This window comes from Crassostrea angulata, chromosome 9 (genome assembly GCF_025612915.1).
Source record: "Crassostrea angulata isolate pt1a10 chromosome 9, ASM2561291v2, whole genome shotgun sequence".
Classification (NCBI taxonomy): domain Eukaryota; kingdom Metazoa; phylum Mollusca; class Bivalvia; order Ostreida; family Ostreidae; genus Magallana; species Magallana angulata.
Window position 1 is genome coordinate 30534710 of NC_069119.1, and position 25058 is coordinate 30559767.

Consider the following 25058-nt stretch of genomic DNA (forward strand, 5'->3'; position numbering starts at 1 on the left):
AAGTGTTTTTTCTTAAATGCTGTAAATGTATTACAGTACACATGTATATGGAAGTGTATTTCTTTTCAGAGTTTAAAGCAAAAGGCAGCATCTGTTTATAATCAAGTACATCTCCAAATGTCCTGCATGATCATAAATGAATAGGTACATGTAGAAATACGCTTAACTAAATCTACTCCAACATACTGAGAAATCATTTTTCTGCGAAATACTTCAAAAATACTTCAGTACATTATTTGAAAGTACAGTGCAATAGAGTAAAACATGCATTAAGCAATGAGTCAGAGAAAGAACAAAATAAGGTTTACCCATTTAAACCTATAAACATTGAGACCAAATTTGGTTCATGGGTCAAAAACAAAACGGTCAAGATTTGTTAACCTTATTGCACTTACCCCCATCGTAAGGCGGGTGGTGAGTTTCTGGCAGAGGCTTCGCGCTGTTTCTTGTTCAGCACAAAGTTTTGCAATCTGGCCTTGACCTCTGATGAAGCAACAGCACCTACAGAAGTTCAAGGTCAAACTTCAAATTTCTCACATTAAGCCATTTGCATGTTTAACTTACTTAATTCAAAAACATCTAATTTAACTCTTTTTAAATACCAAAAGTTTTCCAGTTTAGATTTTTAGTATTTAATGTACATGTATTACATCTTAAATGAATGTTTGATACATTTTTTTTCTCTCTTTTTTCTTTTAAGAATCTCATTGCACTTTATCAAAGCCTAGAAGCATTAATAATATTCCTATTTATACCAACACCCCTCAATCATCTATAGAGTATTTTTTAACATTCATTGAATTTTTCAAAGGATATTAGCTATATGCACCCGCAATTCTCATTTCAAAATGAAATATCTTATACAAAAAATTTTAACAATACAAGTACATTTCATATAATGGCTGTATTCTCATGAACTACATATTAGTATTCTGTTATGTCATTTAACAAACATTTGCTATTCAATTTTAGAAACCTGTGGGTTTTTAGCAATTACTACAATAAGTGGCTGTTTACAAAATTCCTGTCGTTATTACCATAGTCCCAGTTTTTCAATCCCAAACATTACGTAAAAACAAAGCATTTTGTGGACATAGCACGAAAAAAAAACCCCGATTCCTCTGCAATTTCTTCTTGGCTATTTTTAGGGCATATAATTTATCAAGTACAAAGACATCCCGTATAATCAATTCAATACTCGCTGTATACTTCAGAGTCTCTGAGATGTTTTTTCCTGTCTGGGCTTTATCAGGGGGATTTCACAGATGGGACAGTAACAATAAGTACTTTTGTATGATTGCTGACAGGATGAGATTGGAGCTTAATTGTATCTACTCACTTACTCATTAAAATTTTACAATCATGACTCTCTCTCCCCCCCCCCCCCATCCCCTCTTTCCAAGGACAAGGAAATGGATTTTTATTCCATAAAAACTCAATGCTATCTGTAAATCTTGATATGGGCCAAATAAGGGGTGAGTGGGTCATGACCTTGACCTTCGACCCTAAAAGTTAGAGGTCACATTAGAGGTCACTCACTCTGTTCTCCGTCCTTTTTGTTTTTGATCTGTTCCAGTCTCTCGTTCTCCATTATTTCTTTCTCCATGCGATGTTGCTCCTGCATCTTAATTTTTTGTTGCTCCAGCAACTCTTGTTGCTTCTGCATAAAGACCAACTGCTTTAAAAATAGAAAATACAAAATGCACATTTATTCCGATTCTTTGTGAGAACATGCATTACTAACTTTTGTTGTCTTTGCATACAGACCAACCCTGCTGTAAAAAAAAAATATACGCACATTTACTCTACTTCTTTGCAAAGACATGTATTGAATATATATCAACAACTTTTGTTGCTTTAGCATTATAAAGACCAGCTTCTTTAATTAAAAAATACATGGTAAGAAATTAAAATCCATTTTATAATTCTTTGTGAGGAGAGACATGAGTAAATATATCAGCAACTCTTGTCTTTTACCGACCAACAGCTTTCACAAGGACAAATACGAAAATCATGTTTTCTTTGATTCTTGGTGAGAATGTATAATTATATAGTGTACCTTATGACTTTTTTTTTAATAAATTTCATATTGTTTGTTTGCCCAGAATTTAAAATTCTGCATTCAATGCATGTGTGTTTAATTACTGCACTCCAATTTCTTCCCAAATCACGTTTCACATAGCTATTGAGTCTTGTCCAAAATTAAAAATCAGACACAAAAGATTTAATATAAATAGGTTTTCTGGCAGACCGTGCAGATTGATTTGGACTGGAGAGACCTTGCACACTTGAATGTTTGCAATCTTATAACGGTTGACAATTAAAATCCAAAGAAAGAGAAGTGACGAATTGATAGGTAACTCTCTAGACGGCTCGTTGTCTGGAATCTATGCCACTGAAATCTATGTCACTTGCTCAATTGTCCCATTTACCGAAATACCCTGGCCCATACCCCCAGGGAGAATTTATTAACTTTTTGATTTTTAAGATATCAAATATTTAACACATCATTGAAAAAAATTTTCAATACATTCTATGTATTGCTGATCTTTATGACTAATTCTGCATGGAAATTGCATACGATACTCATATTTACATGCTTTAAACAAAATATAGCACTCACAAATGGTCCTTCCTAACCTTCGTTCAAAAGGGGTTACATGGTACAAAATGTCAGCTTCTATAATTGTAACCGATATTCATGCTTTAGAAATAATGCGACAGACTTTTCGGAAATAGCATATCTTACAAATCCGGGGCATTCCTTTTTCCCAATATTTCAGGGTGTGCTATGTTATTTGTTTACAATGCTGTTGAAGCAGCTTCCAAGCAATATGCGAGACCCGATACAGTTTTCATGACTCGGAAGCTGCTGAATTCTTTTTATTTTTGCACCTGTATCCCGAGGGCAGCACTGACTCGGTCTTTTCTCCCGGTCCTCTCACCTTGATACCGGAATAAGATAAGGCTCAGCAGGTGGTCTGGGACCATTCTTACCTCTCTCTGCAGGAGAGCTACGTTTCCTGCTCCGCATCTTGTTTGCTCTTTGAGAGCAACAGTTTCAGAGCCACAGATCAATGATTTATAATTACTCTCTAGCCCGGAGGAAAAAAAATATCAAAGATCCTGACATTCAGTGGAATTGGATCAATACGGCAACTGATTCCAAAAATAGTCCAAATAGTCAAGGGAATTGGATATTTATAGACGCCTTGCCAAGCTGTCAATCCGGGCCCTGCCATTAGAGCTTTTAAGCGATCTGTGAAGAAACTATAGCAACCCTTCAAAGGAAGCTAATTTTGTCAGATTCTGTCCAGAAATAGCAGTGATGAAGTTTTATTAAGCTCTTAGAAGGAAATCAATTTGTAACAGTGCAAAACAAGGCACAAATTCTGCATTTTCTGGAGTATTTTTAGATAAAAAAAACACTTTGTTATTTTGAATCGCTCAGCCCTGGCTTGTTTTTGGTTCATCTTGTAAACATTGAAGACAAATATTGATAACTAGAACAATAACAAGCTGAAGGTGCCAACGACCAGATATTTGGAATACATTCTTGCCTTGATAATTACATACTTAATCACTACCCTTGCTTACATTAAGGGTGAGGGACCACGCCTATCTCAAGGGAAACAACTCCGATCTGACCAAGGAACTCCTTTATTAGAACATTATTACACATGGGCTTTTGACTGTACAAATACAAAATTTTTGTTTCCACAATATCTGGATTATTTGGGATAAGGATGGGGGTAGCCTTAGGGTGAGGGTAAGGATTGTCTGGGTAATGGAAAGGGGTGGGGTTATTATAAGCGTAGAGATATTTACCTTAAAGTACTGCTCCTCTGTTCGAATCTATGTGTGTAGAAAAGGGTTTCAATTAGTCCTATACATAACTGCATGGGTATTTGGGGTGGTGGGGTGGGAGTGCATTTATGTTGCAAGTGTGCTTTTTGAGTTGTGAAAGAGAGAAAAAGACAGAGAGAAAGGGAAAGAGATCATTAACTTATATGCATGTATTATGTGTGGGGAAAAAAAGGGGCAAGCAAATTGTGCATACAATTTTACATAGAAAGAAAAAGAAAGAGGCAGGGTGAAAGAGAAAGATGGAAGGGATATATAAAAATATAAAAATCTGTTCTTGAATGTGTGTGGTAGGGGATTTAAAGAAGAGAAGGAGAAAATACCCTCTGATACACACAAAAAAGAGAGAATAAAATAATAAAAGACACAAAAGAGATTTGAGGGGGGAGTGAGGTGGTGGGTGGTGGTAGGGGTTTTACTGTAAATTCCTTATTTTACGCGAGTACTTAATTCCGCGATTCCTGTATGTTGTATCAAATCGCAAGAGTACCAATTTTTTTGTTATGATTAAATATAGTTCAACGTTTTCTAAAAATAAAAGCAAGATTATCAAAAAGGCCGCTTCTCGCAAGATTAAATATATTTCAAAAATGTCTGAAAATAATAGGGAGATTATTAAATCCATATCTTGCAATTTTACGCGGATATTAATTTCTCGCGTTGAATAAGGAATCTACAGTACTGTGGCGTTGCTATACCTTGATATGGTCCTGTAGCTGTTTCTCGTGCTCCTGTGCTAGCTGGTGCTGCTGTTGCTGGTAGTGCTGAATCAGCAACTGGTGCTGGAGCTCCTGCTCGTGCTTGATTTTGGCCAGGCCTTGCTGGAGGTGGGGGTCGTTGAAGATGTTGGTGGGGATGGGGCGGCGCTCCACCACTGGCGAGGTTAGGGGGGACTGGGTCATTTCTGTGGAGAGGAAAAAACCATTATACATACACTGAGAGGTCTTCTCTGTGGAGAGAGGAAAAAAAACATAATAATAATACATGTATACAGTAAAACACAGTTCTAGCAAACACGCTTATAATGAATTGACACTTTCAGCGAAGTGAAAATCATTCCCTGTGACTTAATTGCAAGTTGTAAACTTGACGGATATAACGAATTACACTTATAATAAAGTAAAATCGCCATCCCTGGGACTTAGTTATAAGTGTGTTTTACTGTAATAATAATACAAGTAGTAGAGTGGATGAGACAGGACTACTACCATCTCTGTGGGGAGAAACTCCGGAAAACAAGAAACCTGTGAATTCTCAAAATTATTTTTTTAAAATATATATACCCAGAAACAACATTTACCTTTGACTTCCACCATATGATCCCTTTAGTAACAGAGAGACTGAGTTCAAAAGTGAGCCTATAGGCAATTTTTATGGCACTTGAGCCAGATATATATAGTACAGACAATTGACCATGAATTGACGTCACCTGGAAACTGTTATTTTTAATAAATTGATGCCCAGAATACATGGAACCACAGTTATTAGAGATATTTTCAGGCAAATGGTGTTAGAATTGAACTTATTCTCAAACAACGTTATATCCAATATATATATATTTTTTTGTTATTGATACGTAAAGAGATTTCTTATCTGACAGAAACTGCAGTACACATGGTGGACAATATGAAAAAGAAAACCAGAAACTGTGAAGACCTTTAGATTGATATTTCTGCGTCAGTATACAGTAGAGATAACTGCAGTTGGTTATCAAAGAAACTTGAGTCTCCTCTTTCCTGTTGTCACTGTAAATAAATACTTTTGTGCATTGACAATAAGGAGATGGAGTTATCTGTAAGAATAGCAAGTGGAAAAACCCGATTAAGGGCGAAAAAATATTTGACACAAGAGTGTATTTTCTGAGCTACTAGTTGTACTGATATCTCAAGTACATGTACTTACTTTCATGTAGAATGAGATATATTATTAACTTCAGACAAAGACTTTGTATATCTCAATACGGCCCTATATACAAACAGGTCACTTATAATTCTTTCTTGAGCAATTAATCATCAGTTCTCTGCTCTTTGTGTTAAACTTTTTACTTCTGCTTTTGTGAATCTTGAAAAACCAATAAAAATAAAAAAGGGAGATCTTTCAATCAAATTTGTTTTTGTCTTGGTCGACAGCTCTAAAGAGATAGGGAAAAATAAAAACATCATAATAAAAACCCTCCCTCACAAATCGCGCATTAAATTTGTGGTCCACGGTAATCAAATACCAAATAGCCTTCCATCTTATTTTAAGACCACACTGTGACTGAAAGCTTCCGTGAAAACACCCAATAACACGCGGAACGTTATTAGGGAAACTTCTTTTATTTATGTTTACCATGAAGCTTGGTAGAACTCTGCCCACCAACTGAAAAACTCTCAATCTTCACGGCATAACAAGTGGTCTGGATCAAAACCTGTGATTAAAAGTCTGTCAACATATTCCAGTACAGCTAATTAGATGCATAAGTAGTTAGTGTGTATTTCTTCCAACAAAAAACACGCGCAAATCACGATTTTTCTTCATAGCTATATTATTTTACTTCAAGGTGTATCTGACAACTTGCCTTGAATGCTAATCAGAGAAAAAAAAAATTGTACTTTTTTTTTTAATGTGCCTGCATATAATTCCGCATTTTTTTTCATTGTTAAATGTCATTTCTTACAAATATATACATGTGTCTAAATGTCGAAAGCAGGCATTCTTATCGGTAATGACGTATTTGCCCTGCTTTTAAAATGAACCACCACGATATTCCAGATAATTAGTTGTCGATTCCACATTCGACCTATTCGATCTCTATTCCCCAACTGATGAAAGTTTCAAAATATTTACTTGAACGTACACACACACACACACACGCATTTGTCTACTACAAAGAACAGATCCCTGTGAGAAACGTGACTCGGTTAAAAGTAGGAAAACAGGGCATTTTACAAATACATAACAACTGTTTGACAGACGCAAACAAAAGGGGTTACATCGACAAAAGCAGGTACCTAATGCTTGGCTGTGGAGCAATGGGTCATCAACTTATGGTGAATGGTAAACAAGCCCAGAGAAAGGGAAATCTTTATGAAAGCCAAGGTCAACAAGTCCGAAGGGGAGAGCTAATTCCTGATCAATTCTTGGTAAACTTTGGACACACATACAGAAATTTAAAAACAAATTTAACATATTTGCTTTGTACCAGTTCTTCTTTAACTCACTCCCTCCCTCACCATCATATTTGATTCTTTTTTCTCTTTTGCCTTTTCTCTCTATCCTATTTGATTCTTATCCCTTTTCAACACAGCTTCTCTATATCCCCACCTCTCTCTCTCTTTTGGTTCTTATTCCTATTTCCACAGCCTCTCTGTTGCCAACAAGTGTCTTACATCTTTTTCCGCATTTGCCTACTCTCTCTATCCTATTTGCTTCTTATCCCTTTTTCCACAGCCTCTCTTTGATGCCATCATGCAGTGATTTCCATTATTTTCTCTCTTGCCATCTCTCTCTCTTTCTCTCATCTCCAACAACCTAATTCTATTTATTCCCATTTTCAACTCCACCTAATTGATGCCATCCATATATACCCATGTATTTGTCTTTCTGATAATTTTCAAACGGAAAAATTTCTACCTCAATTCACTCAATCTTTCAGCTGCCGTACATTGTCATCATGCACAAGTAACCTTCATTAAAAGATTTATCAGCTCTTTATCTGATTGGAGGAAAAACATGCCTTAATTTTTACACTCTCCTTATATGATGGTGCTCAGAGGCTTTTTTTCTGCTAATAATGTACATAAATAAATTCTAAGGAAAAACATAACATGCACAAGCTGACCTGGAAATCTGAGAATGCTCTGTCATAATATATCCCATAAAAGCATACCAATCTACAAAGTTTTCTCAACTTTGGTATATAAATGATATGTCAAAATAAATATACATATATAATATGTAAAGAAATTCCTAGGGTCAAACTGTTGACACCCCCCCCCCCAAAGGTCAACTTCCTAAATACCAAGATCTCAATATTTTACATGTATTGACAAAGAACAGGGTTATAATTTGTTTGAATTCATGAATTTTAATCAGAACTGCACTTCAAATATTCTGTTTCTTAACTCATGGGTATTGATGATTTCTTTAAAAAAAAGAAGAAGAAGATTTATTGCCATTCTTTTTTGTCAGAGCATTCCTTCCTAAGGACATTAACTTTCCCAATTTAATGCAAATATACATGCACGGCAGAACATTTTAATGGTAACCCTGATTGATATTCGTGTATATCACAATTGGTGACAAATACCACATTGTTAAAATCTTTTAATCAGTGAAAAATCCCCCACTCTAACTGAAAGGCCATGGCCATTTTGTCTTATTTAGACTTGTTTAAATTCAACCAAATTCATTCTGACATTTAAGATTTAAAGGGGGGGGGGGGGGGCGGGGGCAGGTCTTTTAAACTTTTAAAGAATCAAAACAAATTTTACAACGGCATTTTTTTCTTTTTAATTAGTAAATTTTATCTGCTTAAAATTTTTTTTGGGACCAGCTAAACCAGATTGTCAATCAAAAGAAAAAAAAATCAAAAAATCAAAAACAAAACTATCAGAAAAAAAAAAAACCTTGCGTAAGGTCCAGTTCAAACTGTGGTCCCGCTATGCCGTGCAACGTAGGATAACATTTACATAATATTCACTTTTCGAGCGAACCAGTGACATCTCGAATTCACTGTTCCTTATCATTTCCCATGGCCCCTTCGCTGATTTACGAGGGCCTTCTAGAAATATTTCACCAACTTCAATGTATCATACCATATCATGCTATAAAATAAAAATTAAGGACATTTGCATATTAATTGATCCTTGATGTATAATCCCGTGGTTTTTTGGTTTTTTTTATTTTAACAAATACGTGCATACATACGAATCATTTATGCCATCTGTTTTTAGAAAATCAAAAATATGTACTATAGATCATGACCACAAAAACCAGTTCTCGTCATCCTATGGAAGACATCTATCAAAAACCCCACAACAATCATTGCTCATCAACTTCCCATAGTTTGTTTGGTATTTTCCCCTTCATATTTTGAAACATGTACTTTTATAATTCGTACAAATAATAACGGACCAACCAAGGATTAGCACACTCCAGTAAACCATCGTCTGATAAAAAAATGCTGTGAGCCACCAAGTATGATCTATCCCTATTCAAATCTATCTTTGAGGGGTTAAATATTTTTTAATTGTCATATAGTGAGTAACATTATCAAAACTTTGTATGAAACAGCACATAATATGACTGAAGTGTATGTTAACTTCAACATAAGTCATCTTTCTAAGTGATGCAAGCATGTACCGGTACATGTAGAATTTTTTTAAGGATGTGGGAAAGTTGGTTTTTGAACACATTTCCAAATACGAAAGGAAAAAAAAAATTAAACTCTTGTTGCATCTGTTTGATTTTATCATTAAACAATCAACCTTCATGCTTAATCTGTGAACAAAAAAAGTAACATTTCTACACCTTACGGAGTTTAGTGGAAATAAAACCTATGGTAATCACTGTTTTGGATTCAGTTCACATTCTTGAGGTGTAATAATTCGGAGTTCATCTTCAGGTCACTATATATTTTTTACGAGGGTAGAAAAAATTAAGACAGCTTGACCAGATGACCACCAATATAACACAAGGTAAAAAAAACCTGGACATGTGTGGGGCATCTGTGCAGATCCTCATAGGTAAGACACACAAGTCATCCTCATAACTATCCAAAAATGACAAATAACGACGCAGATCCTCATAGCGAAGACACACAAGTCATCCTCATAACTATCCAAAAATGACAAATAACGACGCAGATCCTCATAGCGAAGACACACAAGCCATCCTCATAACTATCTAAAAATGACAAATAACGACGCAGATCCTCATAGCGAAGACACACAAGTCATCCTCATAACTATCCAAAAATGACAAATAACAACACAGATCCTCATAGCGAAGACACACAAGCCATCCTCATAACTATCTAAAAATGACAAATAACGACGCAGATCCTCATAGCGAAGACACACAAGTCATCCTCATAACTATCCAAAAATGACAAATAACGACGCAGATCCTCATAGCGAAAACACACAAGTCATCCTCATAACTATCTAAAAATGACAAATAACGACGCAGATCCTCATAGCGAAGACATACAAGTCATCCTCATAACTATCTAAAATTGACAAATAACAATGCAAAAAGTGGGTCTCCCTGTTACAAACCCAAATGTGATGATTCAGTGCATGTTACATTTTTCTTGCTGTGGGATCTTTCTTGATGATCTCTCCTCTGTCGACTTTTGTTAGCGGAAAACAATACTAATTCACACTATATTTTACACAGATGTTCATAAAATGACAGTTTTGACAGGTTTATATGCATGGAATAAAAGAAAAAAAAATTGATAAATAGTTGGTGGCACGTGAAGAGAATAGCATGCAAATAGAAATACAAAAGGACAGTCACTGTCTGACTGCCCATGTATTTGTTCAAATACTAGGGGTCGATCAAAGGATTAAAAAAATAATAAATTATTGGTTGTTCAAATAAAGACACCATATTAACATAATGGTAACATAATGGTAGATAGTGAACCATACAAAGTTGTTATATAATCTCAATCTCTCTATCCTCTCTCTCTCCTCCCTCTCTCTCTCTCCCCTCTCTCTCTCTCTCTCTCTCTCTCTCTCTCTCTCTCTCTCTCTCTCTCTCTCTCTCTCTCTCTCTCACTAAAGGTTGAATTCTATATTTATATCAACATTTTATCCCCTCCCCACAGCACACACACATTACTTAACAATTTGTTTACCAGCTCAAATAATAAAGAGGCAAGCTTCTGTAAATTTATCTCCATTTTTGTTTCGCATTCATCGAACCCAGAACGGTGTTTGCCTGATCAATACACTATTTGACATGAACATGAAGTCCAATGTATCGGAATAACTTTTACATAATTTTACTACACCGTCCTTTACTCAAAAATTACCTTTCAAAATTATTAACATATCATGCTGATAAATATAAAATAATGGTAAACATTAATTACATGTAGAAAGATCACTGACAAATATTTTCCAAACATATCGCATATCTAAAATGTCTGAGGCTATAAGTTTAGTTGTCACAATATTAATGGCACCCTATGGAAATTGAACAATTTTTTTTGGAAAATAAAAGGAGCTATTATGTAAAATGTTTTTAAGAGCTGAAGATGAGGAAGACTTGATCTTTATCCTGTTCAAGGTAAAACACTTAAAAAACAACATTCCTTATCCATTATCAAAAAAGTCTCACATTCCCATAAATCATTTACATTAAGGATGCATCAAATGTTATTAGATTTTTCAAAAAATATTTTCAAGTTTTTGGAAAAGATATTTTTCAATCTTGTAATAATTCCCTCCCCCCCCCCCCCATATTTATTTATTTTTTAAGTGAAAGATTGGAGAAGCATTCCAAAGACCTGTTTGTATTTACAAGCAAGCTCATCATTCAAAACACTGCCATTTTTATAAAAATATTACCTGTTAAACTAACACTTACCCAGAAAAAGCCTCGGATTAAAATGGAGCATATTGACACTGTGGTGTTGTTATCCTTAGTAAGCGTTCCACAAAACAAATAATTAAAAAAAATCCAAACACCTTCTCACACTCCCCTCTCTTTTGAGAGAGAGAGAGAGGGAGAGGGGAAAAAAAATCACACAAAAATCTGGAACTGTTTCCAGACAGCTCAATGCACGTTTTCTTGCACTCACAGATATGAGAGAAAAAGCATCACAAAGTCAAAAAAAAAAAAAAATTAAAAAGTTTCAAATTCCTTTGAATAGCGTCAGATTCAGTTTTGATGGAGTTTCGTTTTTCTGCTTCACCCTCTCACATAGAATGAAACCACAGTCTGCGGACCTGCAGTAGATCACTTCAAGTACGAGCGCTTGATTGGCGATTACAAGTGTGCCGTTGTTTCTTACGCAAATACATGCTCCACTTCTCTGCGTAGAGTGTATATATCCACATTATTATAAATGCAGTGTGGTATTTAAACAGCCACATTCAAAACTCGGTCATGTTCGGTGATCCGTGACCAGACAAGTGAAAAAGCTTACGTGCTGAGCATTCATATACACAGCTGTTAACGGCCTTAATGATAAGTAATACGGATATTCAAATTATGACCATTGGCAAACAACATTCATGAGCTACTTTAATTATTAAAAACTTCTTCAAGGACAACAATGAAAATAAAAAAAGTTATTCTGTCTGGGGAAAAAAGAAAAACATCAACAATAGTAATGGATGGATAGTTTCATCCTGGAGGTCACATTTCATTAGTTTGTGTACTTCAATTTTTTTTTATTCACCCTCCACCTTTCTCTCTATCAGCTGAGTTTGAAAGTCTCTCTCTCTCTCTCTCTCTCTCTCTCTCTCTCTCTCTCTCTCTCTCTCTCTCTCTCTCTCTCTCTCTCTCTCTCTCTCTCTCTCTCTCACACACACACACACATAAAAATTGAACATTAATCAAGTGAACATGTCAAAGAACATATTTTATTGAGCCTTCTCATTCCTTTTTTACAATTTCTGCATATCACAGCTTTAGCCTTGTTTTTCGACCTGATATCTTTTTCTTTATCCAGAATCTTCGTAAAAAAATAAGCCGCCAATAAAACTTATCGCCTATCTCTCCCTACAAAATCAAAGCTTTACAGAAACTATACATGTACTGCAGAACAGAATAAAAACCCAAACACAGCTTCTTATCAAATGATAACTGAAATACGAGTTGCAACCGACTCCAGCAAACAACACATCATTAAGACCATGAAGTAATTAATAAATAATGCCAAGTCATAACCACCCAAAAAAATTTGCACTCAACAGTGCTGAACTAAGGCACTTAAATTTGATACTCCAAACATATCATTTTCGGAATTTCCACTTCTCCAACAAAAAAATCTCATATAGTAAATGGAGACAACTGCACCAAGGGCAGATAACTCTACATCTTGTTTACACATATTAAAAAAAAAAACATTAACAATTATCATACTGATAATGGCTAATCATTACTTGGACTTACTCATTGCCTGTTGTAACATAGGTCAAACTTCTGACATACACGGAACCTTTCAGGTTTTTGTGGCCATGGCTAGCTGACAGAATGTGGAAGCTTGTATGCTAGTACCAATTACAATGTATAGAACTATCACTCACTCGCTGGGGTTGAGTTTGAGTCTTTCTCTTGATTTCTATTGGTCACCCATTCTTGGCTACATTCAGAGAAATCACGTATTGATTGACATTTTCTCCCACAGGTGTGGGTGGCTATTAATATTCAAACAAGAAGACGACTGGTTGATTTATTCATCATGTATACAAGCCACCCACCCACAATGATCGATTTTCATCGAAGAAAAAAAAAAACATATGAAAAAGATTTAGGTACTGAAATTATTGAGGCTTTCAATTGGAAAGATACCCCATCTCATTGTACATGAACTATGAAGATCTTATTATCAACAAAGGATGATAAATGGAGGATCATTTTTATCTTGTATAGTACCATACACAGGCATGCTATACAGTTGACATTTTGACAACATACGAACAGTGACATCTTAGAATTTTCAATTTCTTCAAAGACTTAGACTTCATTTTTTTTTTTTTGGCGGATATTAAACACTAAATGATCCTTAGGTGCTTCAATAGAAATCCATTTTTCTTGATTGTTTCAAAATACATGTACTCTATATATCATAAATTGCAATGGGTCTTTTCTTTATTAATAAATGTTTGTGAAATTTGATACATTATTACCCAAAAAAAACCAAGTAATTTCAAAACGATTCAGATAATGATTGCTTCCGAAACTTTAGTGTACTGAGCCATCATTTCCAAAGATGAAGTCTTCATGATTATTCAACAATCTTAAGACGGCTCAATAGTTGTGTGCCATTTTTATACTGTATTGATCTCCTTCAGAAGAAGAGCTCTCCATAACGAAAAAGGAAAATACTCAAACTTAAGGTAGATCTGACGGGGACGGGACCTCACAGCCTCCTTAATATTCACATTTAGAGTGAAAATTGAAATTAAAATTAAATTCAACAACTGAATCAGAACAAGTAATGATTTTACAACAGTATTCTTGAAAAATTGATATCTATATCATTTTCATTTGACGACCAATAGCAGACATGCACACATCCTTCACGCAAAATCAAATAGGAATCCCAATTTCTTCGTGCTTTTATCGAATTCTGAGAATCCTGCATGAATCATGAGCATTGGAGTATTAATTATTATATATTTATACAGGTATCAGCATAAACTGTTCCAATCCCCACTCAACTTTTACCAAGTACTCTCAGGTTTACAATACATTTGCATGTATTTTTCATCACATGTATCTTATCAATCTTGTACATACATCTGGTATTACGTTATTGAATGAGAAACACTATAAGATAGGAGTAATTATGTCACCTTGACATAATTTTTATCGCCTTATATCTCAGTGTCAAGAATGGCAAACAATTTTTAAAAGCTCTCGGCTTCGGCTTCCTGATCAACAAAATGTTCAAGTACAGAGGCTACAACGATTATAGCTTTCCTGTCCTTAAGAGGGCTGAATGGACTAAATTTATCTCCTTGAAAAGAAGAGCTTAGTATAAAGATATACACACCAAAAAAAAAAAAGGAATTTCAAACCAAAAATGCATGGTTTTTTGTTTACTAATAAATATTTCTTGGTAAAAAATATCATAATTATAGAAATTTTTACGCCGATCTGACGGGTAATTTGTTGATCATCCAGCCTCCTTTACAATACTGATCTTATAACAATAATCTGCAACCCTCATAGCCCCCACTAGCGCTTACAAGGTAGTTATCGAGAAGCTGTGTTCCATTGTAGCAAATAATGAGAGGCGATAGTAGCACTTGAAATTACATCTCGTACGTAAGGGCCACCGCAAATCTTGTACTTCGAGCCTATAAACACTTCTACATGCGTAATCGCGGGGCTACATAAATACACTGACCTGACTAAATATAATGATGCGATAATAACATCGCTGTAATAATCCCAACTCTTGACAGTGAAATCTTTGATGACACACACTGCAACAGCTCAGCTTTTCTTATTTATTTACCACATGCAGGAAAAATTAATCACAATTTAGTCTCGTCGGAGTCTGTAACAATGGATTCAACTGTTAATTGTCAAAGCAGAGGAAAAATATTTACGTAAAACCTGTATTTAATGGCCAGGTTGTGCATTTTTTTTGCTGCAATGCCTGTCACCTTCATCATTCTATATGAAACGCCACAATTGGAATATTACTGTTTGAATGTCTTGACTATATAATGCAACTAAAGAATACAAGTCTTGTTCTCAAATAACTAAGTTACTGTCATAACTCAATATTCACCTCTAAACTAGCCACCACTGAGCACAAGCTGAGTTAAAAATCATATTTCATGAAAAATTATCCACTGGGCTGTATGTGTCGACTAACAACGATCTGCATCAAAGCTTCATTTCAAAAACCGGTAAATTTGAATTCAAGAACATACAGCAGTTATCTCTCTTGTCAAAAAAAAAATCTGCTAAGAATTTTTTAGCTTGGTGGTTTATCAGGCTCAGTGTTAGCTGTGAAATCTGATGCTGGATCAGTGAGTGAGATTTTTGCTGTATAACTGATTCTACCAAGCACAAAATTTTTTGAAAAAACCCCCAAAGAAAATAGAGTGTCAATCATTGTTGTTTTCAACTTTTTAAAAGAAATATAACCATAACTTTGCTAATTATATAACATGTTTTCTGGTGCAAAGGATTACCAAACTTCTCCAAAAACATTCCCTTATATACATCTTTTCAAACTGAAGCCATATCTCTGAAATTTTTTTCGTGATGGACCATATGCAATAACTTCCTCCTTGCTTAAGGTCATCTAAGAGTGCAAATATAATTATGCCTTCAGGGGCCCATTAACATTAATAACGAATCATCAAATGGTCTACCCTCTGACAGGGGCTATGTGACCACTATTTCTCTGATTGACAATCTGTCCATGTAACACAAGGAACTCCTTAACCTCTCAGTGGCCATTGCATGATCACTACTAGTACAACTGACCTTTTATGTGTTTTATATCCTATTTTATGTTCAAACGCTTTTCCTATTAAAAGTTTTTGAATCTTTTTTTTTGGGGGGGGGGGGGGGAGGAGGGGGGAGAGAGTTCTATTTTCTCCTCCTCCTTCAAATTCTCTGCATGGCCTGGCCAAACTTTTCCTTCATTTAATCCTCTCTTCATCTGATCGATCTCTCTCTCTCTCTCTCTCTCTCTCTCTCTCTCTCGATCTCTCTCTCTCTCTCTCTCTCAGTTTTATGCCTTCTTCAGCCAACAATTTTTTTACCAACCCAAAATTTATTTTTTGACCCTTTTATTTCTCCTCTCTATCAAATTTTTCTTCAATATAACATCCCCTCTTCAGCCAAAATAATCTTGTACTACCCTCAACCCCTTTTTCTCTGAGCAGCTCTTATAATTGCCTCCCTCCCAAGTACCCTCTTCTCTGATTGATGGCCATGTCCTTGTAATTTTTCTGATGACTGTTAATATTAATGCTCTTGAGGCAGACGATAAGATAAGAATAAAGGGAACAAGTGCAAGCGAAAGATAACATACTTGTACTATGGGGAGAATGTGTTTGTCAATCGGCAACTTCTACCTCAAGTCACTCAATAGGCCAACACGTCATCACCCCTCCAAATACATAAATAATCCCCCCCTCCTGGCTGACACCAAAAAAATTCCTTGATTCCTCACCACTACACCCCAGCTATGTTAACCACTGTCAAACATTTGTTCTATTTTTAAAAAAAAGCTTTCAGCAGATAGTGACGTATTCGATACGCATTTGTAGTGGCTTTTACATTATCAAGTTGATATTGTTGACTTTTGCCGATTACACGTCACCGTGTAAACAAACTAGGAGGTATCAGTGGAAGAATACGTAAAGAATTTGTCACTGCCGAAGACAAAATACAACAACAAAATTTAACTTTAATCCTGCTACTGAAGTAAATCAACCTCAATCAAACAAAATTAATAGATTTAAATTTCAATTCAGAATATATTTTTTTTAAAGTATCCAAAGTAATGCTTGTTTTTTTTTCAATCATGCAGAAAGGCACTAGAAGTAAGCTATGGGGCATAATGGGGCATAATTATTCCACTTAATATTTTAACCATGACAATTGTTTTCATTAATACACAGAAATATAAAACATGCCGTATTTCTACGTGATTTAATTTTTTTCGAAAGATTTTCCATCTCCTCCTCACCTTTATTAGACTTGCATGCCAATAGGTCGAAAAAGGAACTAATATGCTTTTTATCAAAAATGAAAATCGTTCACATTTTTTCTGTAATTATAAATTCTATGCACTGAAAAAAGAGTACGATAAAATTTTCAATGCAACAAAAACATGTGTCATAATTGAAAATTAATTAATATATTAATGTCTTGTTGTCATCGTGCATTGGTTTATCAGGAAATAAAAGAAGTGAATCCTTCTAATGCTTTTGTAACAAGTTCTAGCGGCAGTAATGAATATTTCATGGTTCTTCGGTGTCCAGGGGTCTCTCTCTGTGACTCCTATATCATCTACACATCGACGCTGATCGGAACGGTACAAGCCAAAAACTATGAATACTTAATCGTCACCTCTGAACAACAGGTACTATGTATTTGAATCCACAGACAATGCACGCTTCCCATCTTTCCCCGTAATTCTTCTGTGCGCAATTACAACAGAAAAATTGATTAGCATTTGGGGTTAATTATGAGGGTCCTTTAATTAAATAAACGAGACAAAAAAACAGACAGACAAACTGGCTGACTATCTTATAAATGAGAGAACCTGTATATAAGTACTTATTAGTATTTTCAAAATATTGAGACACACAGAGACTAACTGGCTAACCATCAAAACAAGTGTAATGTATGCAAGGATCCAAACTACCTCTAATACAGACCTAAACAGGGCTGCGTTCAAGATCATAGCAGCTACCCTATCTGCTAGGTTAGATAAATAAATGTTTGGTACTGTTAAGCTAGGATATTGTTCAATATCATAGCAGCTACAGATAGCTAGGTAGTTGCTACAATCTTTAACTCAGCCTAGTTAAAAGTTTTAGAAGTAATTAGGTCAAGGGAGCAAGCCTGACCAACAGATTAACACCAAGCTGTCTAATACTTCTATAACCATTTAAAAGTCTGGCAATATTTCCTGGGTGTCTACAGGGTATACCTACAATCATACACTGTGACATCATACCAACATCACTGATCAAACAGGGCAGCATTAACCAAACTGTTACAGTCATTCAGCACTGTAAACAAAATTAAATTATCGCGAACCAGAAAATTGCGATTCACAATAAATCGCGTTAACAATAAAAGTATTGTGGTCGATTGTTCTTTGAGTTTTTGTACACTGACTTATGATATTATAACTTTTTCAACATGAGGAATAGACACAAAAATTTGACACTGTCTTGTAGACTGTAGTGGATTTACTGATCTAAGTGCAAGGTGAAGGTCAGGTGGTCCCAAGATGGAAAAAAAAAGGATTTCAACCAATCCTTACTCTGGTTTTTTTTTGTCTTTTGCAAGAAATTCAGAACACATTGACTTAGTAATGCTTGTTTTGTGCAAAGTTGCTAAGAAACCGAATTGCATTTGCTTGTAAACAAAACCTAAAGCACAGCTGTATCACCAAAAAGTGGAGATTTTTCCAGCAACATCTTTGTCTATGGTCTCAAGGTCCTCTCCAACTGCGCTCCTTATTTGTGTATGGTTGCAGGATTGGACTGTCTGGGTGAGACAATATCCCATCTTTGCTAACAGACAGTACCAATTGACATCCTTGCTTAAAAACACTGAGGAGTGTCTTACATGGGTAACTACGTTCTTCAGTATGGGTTGTTCTAGTCTTCAATAGTTCATTGCCTATGACAATCCCCTATTGACATCATAGAAACACGTACCTGCTTTGCGTATTGGTGTAAAATGGCTGTTGATGTCCATCCCTGTGTCACCGGAGCCCAGGGGATCTGCAACACAAAATACGCACAACATTCAGATCAATACAGAGTAAATGGATGGGAATGGGGGTGGGGGTTGTCAACAAGTCAACAAGATGGCCACAGCAATGGTTGTTCATACAAGTTCAGCAACAAAAGAGGACAAACCCTGGGGCCATGAATCTTGCATCAGCTCACTTTTGATCTCAGTCTCACTTTTAAAAAAAAAATATTTAGTGGAAAAGTGAGACTGAGATCAAAAGTGAGCTAAGTTTTATGGTCCCAGGGCACGTGGTGGAAAAGTGAGTTCTATGGCCCCAAGGTCTGGCCCGGGGGCCATAAAACTTATACAAGTTCACTTTTGTTCTAAGACTCACTTTTACAAACTTAATTAATAGTGGAAAAGTGAGACTGAGATCAGAAGTGAGCTTGTGTAAGTTTTATGGTCCACCTCCATGTAGTGAAAAAGTGAGTTTAATGGCCCCAGGTCCCTTGATGAATGCAAGCAAAACTCAATCAGGCTCTGCATGATAACACACACATACAACTGTGCATTGGGGAAGGTCCATTTCATGTGCATTCATGACAAGATCAAAGATGGCAAATGATAAGCACTAAAACCAGAACCTGTCATTCTTACAAGGTTAATCATGACACCATACTTGAATCTTCAAGCACTTTGGCTTATTTGGCAAAAGAAAAAAAATGACCAACATAATAAGTTTTTTGCATATCCCACTGATGAATTATATTTTGCTGTGCATGTATTTTACATAGCGTTTTTGGCAGAATACAGGTTCTCCCAAGTCAAGTACGACACAGAAAGTCAAACATACATAACCAATTTTCGCCAAACATCATAAATGCTAAAATATATGTTTACAGTATTAACTTAGGCTTTACAAGGTATAGAATATGATGGGACTTTGGAATATGCAAACTGTTTGTCATTTTATCTTATTAATAATGACCTAGCAAAATGATAAAATTTTGATAAAATGAATAGCTGTACTGTATTAATTAAATTGCTAACAACATTAGTCAATAGATCTCCCTTAAAATTCTAAGTGTGACTACAAAAAATAAACCAATAACAGCATAGAACAAAACTGAACTGAATAATCTTAATCTGTAATTCAATATTTTGTTAAGCCGAAAATAACGAAACAACCATTAATATACATGAATTGTATAAAAGAAATAATCTATACAAAGACCAATCCATTGACAAACCTACTAGTATCATATTCTAGCAGTCAATTAAACAGCAAGATTGTTTAACTATCTGCCCTTAAAATACTCTGACCAAGATATCTATAATCAGGAAGGTAAAATATTTGCACAAGTGAGAAATATTAATATTGTGGAATCATTTAAATTTGTAGGAGCCAATTTTCGTTGATTCCTTAGATTTTACAAGTTCATGGGAATGTAGTTTTGTCTTATTCTCTTCAACCAACATAAGGAAATATGACTTTAAAATCCTAATTTATTAATTCGTGGAGGATGTTAATTCATAGACGAGAGGTACCCACAAATTCCACAAAATTTGAGCTGCCACAAAATCTAATGATTCCACAGTACCTAGTATTTACAATTAGCTGTTTGGGTCTTTTAATTAAACAGATCTACAATTAAGACATTATAATAGACTTACACAATTTTATGAGATCTGACTTCTGCAATCATTAAGAGGTTGCTCCTTTCACTGAGACGATTAACAAAAATGTCACATCGTAGCATAAAAACCAAAAAAAAAATTTCATAAACAACAATCCCTTATTTTTTTCTCCATTCCACTCATTTTCTGACAACTCAAATAGAGAAAGAAGAGATTTCTCTTAATTCAAAATCCACAGACAAACATATAAAATAATCCCGTGTTGCTAAATATCAGAGCCGTACGTTGTACGTTAATTTCCTCCATTAATGAGCGCAGTGTCTCCTTCCTTCAGCAACAACCCGATCATCTACCTATCAAGACCTCTCTAACTCTGTCACTATTATCATTGGTTCATAGCTCTGTGAAAAAAAAAACCGTAATGGCCACAACATGAATGCAAGCGATCAATGGGGTGCTATATTTAGAACCTTTTCCTCTCAATCACAGTCAGAATACGGTAGCTTAACCATCAAGGGATTTATTTGCTCAGAACTTTCACCCCAATAGAATTACTATAATGGTGGATGTTGATCATTTTACATATATAGTATAATGATAAACCTTATGAATGCGACTCTCAGTTATCTAAAGACAGACTGTCTTTTGATTTTATTCCTAGCCTGGTTTCTTCCTTCTTTTTCTTTCCATCATCTAATTTCACTCAATTGAAAGTCAATAATCATTCCTCAACACAATTCAGACATCAGTTCTGACATGCTCAACTCTTCGCTGTTGGATGCCTCTGTGTTTTTCATAAGGTCCATTTCATGTGCTTTTAATACTAAAGTTGTATCAAAAACAAACAGTAAAAAATTCAAGGTAAAACCAATCTAGCCCTAGGGAATCTTTTTATTTCCATTAGGGGTTCAAAGTTAAAATGACCAAATTTTGGAAGCTAGCAAACTGACCATCCAGTAGCAAAGAAATCTGATGTATTTAGATGCAAATACCAAGCTCAAAGGGACTTCAACTTGTGAATAGGTGGTTAGATAATCCATGAAATCTACAATCTTTCAGCATCTCCCCCCCTCCGAACCAGGAAGAAAACAAGAGCAAAATATGAGCTGCATTTTTATAAGATCTTATATATCCCCAAATTTCTGCATGAACTTGAACAGTTTACTATGATAAATGATATCAAAACAAGTCATTAAATTGCTGCTTGTGTTGTTTAAGAACGTCATAGTGGTTAATACGAGTGTGAAATAACACAACAGTTCTTTTATTATCTTTTTTAAGGGGTCAAAATTATTTGATACAGATGAGGCACAATGCTAGATATCCTGACAACAGTTCAGATGTCGCATATAAATCTACAATTCCCACACCGGTGGACACTCAATCATATAGATAAATATGTTAATGTGTATTATAATAGCATTTTCATATACATAAAAATATACATACAAAAGCTAATTAAATGTTTATGTCTGTCTTCTTTCAATCATACAACTCTTCCCCCCTTGAATATGTGTTTATTGTCCTTCTCCATTATAAATGTTTTTGTACAATCTTCCTGTTGCCCCTTTATGACCCTTAATTGGCTGATAAAGAAATTGAAATTATATATTCAGAATAAATCTGCAGAGGATTATTGTACCAAAAGTACCAGTATCATAATCACCAAAGCAAATCACGAAGACAGAAAAAAAAATCAAATAAAAGAAAGCAAATTGAAGAAAACAACATCCACCATGAAAACGCTGATAATATTTACACAAAAGCTTCTCTGATGCACCATGCTAATGAATTCTGTTTGAGAAATGAGAGGAAATTGTGACGTCACCGGTGTTTTTGACTCGAGTGCAATACACACTGACAACACCTCGCTATCAGTGAAAGGAATCGGATTAAACAGGTATCAAAGACCGGCGCACTCAAAACAAGTTGCCTTTGTTCATACGCCCATTGATCTTTTATCCGGTGGGAGGGTTTTCTGTTGTTGTTTTTTCCAGTCAATACCATCTCAGTTCTTATGTCAAAGGTAAATTTGTAATTCAGGTAGCACATCATTAGGAAGGAAAGATAGAGAGAGGAGAGAGAAAGAGAGAGAGAGAGAGAGAGAGAGAGAGACAGTAATAATAAAACTGAATATGCAAATTTATAAAAATCGGTCCAAGGTTTTTTTTTTTTAATTTTTGTATACCCCTTTGATGCTATTGCATAACTTTAATATGTGGATTTCACATAGACCCATGCACTGTTACGCTTGCCTGGAGAGTTCAGCATTTCATTTCTAATGAGTTCTAGTGTACTGATTTCATAATGAAATGAACATGTTTTGATCAATTTTTTAAAATCATCATGTGGAATATCATGATAATTTGCATCAAATTTTTATCACAGAAATTTTTTTTCAAAATTCTTTGAAATTTCTTTGAATTTTAGATTTGTCAAAATGAGAGTCTCAAAACTACATATCAAACTTTTAATGCTACTGTGTAAGGAGAACAACCTACAAACCAATTAAAACTTCACTTACAGAAAATGAAAAATATTTTGCAATCTGACCACTCTCTGAACTTAAATCAATCATTAGAGTACATTTGAGTATACTAGAGTACATGTAAATTTATTTCTTCTCTTTTTCCTGTGGGTTATTATTCAGAACTTATTGCTATTTTAGCAAGTTGAATCTATTTCTGAATCCTCTCCTGAACAGAAATTGAAACTTTTTTTAACAGCGAAATTTGGCACCTGTCCAAATCTGTGGAACTTTCTGCTGGTAAAAGATTGCAACGAGGAGGATTCAAAATGTTTACTACCGTGGAATGAAAAATGATATTAAGCACTTACTCCTTTCCAAACTAAATGGAGATGTACATGTATCTTACATTACATCATTTTTTAAATTTTCAAAAAAAAAAGAAAAAAAGAGATCCAAACAGCACGAGTAAATTAAGCATGCACCATCATGCTGCAGTTGATCAAAATGAACGCAAATTAAAGTGCAAGTTTTACGTGCCGCAATCGTATAATATTTAGTGCAATATTTGGCATAAAATTTGATTTTTCAACAGGTTAGCATAGATTTAATATAGCACATTTCTAGATGTACCTAACATCAAAACTTTGACTTACAGATTCATATCCATCTCACGTACATTTCCTACATGAGGGATGGGAAAAATATTAAGAATATAATAGATTCCTTATATCATAGTTCCTTCATGGTCAGTTTTTACTGTTTTAACCCAAAACATAAAACCGATCTACCTATATTTCAAACAAAGGTATTAAAGTTACCAAACTGCACTTTAAAATCTAGACTTCGGAAAAACACTAAATTAACTGGTAACATTAAAGTTTCTGTCCCCCCCCCTCCCCCTCAAATCATAAAGTTAGTAATCATTACAATATTGATAAATACATGAGTATATATTTGTTGATGTTTATCAATTAAAAGAAACATTTAAAATGTCAATGAGGCATGTCAGATCCAAGTACAATTTACTTACGCAATTTGTTTTTGGATTTCATCCACCCCAACCCAGTCAAGGTAAAATGTAACTTTGATGGCCTTTTAAAAGGTCGTTTCAACAACTCTTCAGACTTTTTATGTGATGTAACTATAATCTATCAATCTCTTGCATCAATACATGTCAAAAATAGCGCAGTCCAAAAATAACAATATTTTCACAGAGATTACGAAAGCACAGATTGAACATCAGACAAATCTTGTTGATTTCAATGAGCCATGAATGTGTGGTTGACAATGAAATAGACAGCCTACAACAATGAAATAGGCAGGTCTACAACAATGAAATAGACAGGTCTACAACAATGATATAGATAGGCCTACAATGAAATAGACAGCCTACAACAATGAAATAGACAGGCCTACAACAATGATATAGATAGGCCTACAATGAAATAGACAGCCTACAACAATGAAATAGACAGCCTACAACAATGAAATAGACAGCCTACAACAATGAAATAGACAGGCCTACAACAATGATATAGACAGGCCTACAACAATGATATAGACAGGCCTACAACAATGATATAGATAGGCCTACAATGAAATAGACAGCCTACAACAATGATATAGACAGGCCTACAACAATGATATAGATAGGCCTACAATGAAATAGACAGCCTACAACAATGAAATAGACAGCCTACAACAATGAAATAGACAGGCCTATAACAATGAAATAGACAGCCTACAACAATGAAATAGACAGCCTACAACAATGAAATAGACAGGCCTACAACAATGAAATAGACAGGCCTATAACAATGAAATAGACAGCCTACAACAATGAAATAGACAGCCTACAACAATGAAATAGACAGGCCTACAACAATGATATAGACAGGCCTACAACAATGATATAGATAGGCCTACAATGAAATAGACAGCCTACAACAATGAAATAGACAGCCTACAA

At 35.0% G+C, this 25058-nt stretch overlaps 1 protein-coding gene across 10 annotated transcripts in view; it reads right to left on the reverse strand.

Moving 5' to 3' along the window:
* LOC128162754 (histone deacetylase 4-like) overlaps window positions 1-25058 on the reverse strand; it is a 74988-nt gene that overhangs the window by 20452 nt on the left and 29478 nt on the right. For 5 of the 10 annotated variants that reach the window (XM_052826114.1, XM_052826116.1, XM_052826112.1 and 2 more), the window contains 5 exons: window positions 18963-19028; window positions 4563-4768; window positions 3829-3855; window positions 1540-1678; window positions 396-501 (listed from right to left, as the gene is read on the reverse strand). In XM_052826114.1, coding sequence (XP_052682074.1) covers window positions 396-501; window positions 1540-1678; window positions 3829-3855; window positions 4563-4768; window positions 18963-19028 — 544 coding nt within the window. Of the gene's footprint in view, window positions 1-395; window positions 502-1539; window positions 1679-3828; window positions 3856-4562; window positions 4769-11448; window positions 11905-18962; window positions 19029-25058 lie in introns of those variants that run through there. The other 5 variants (XM_052826111.1, XM_052826121.1, XM_052826117.1 and 2 more) reach the window with 5 other exon arrangements.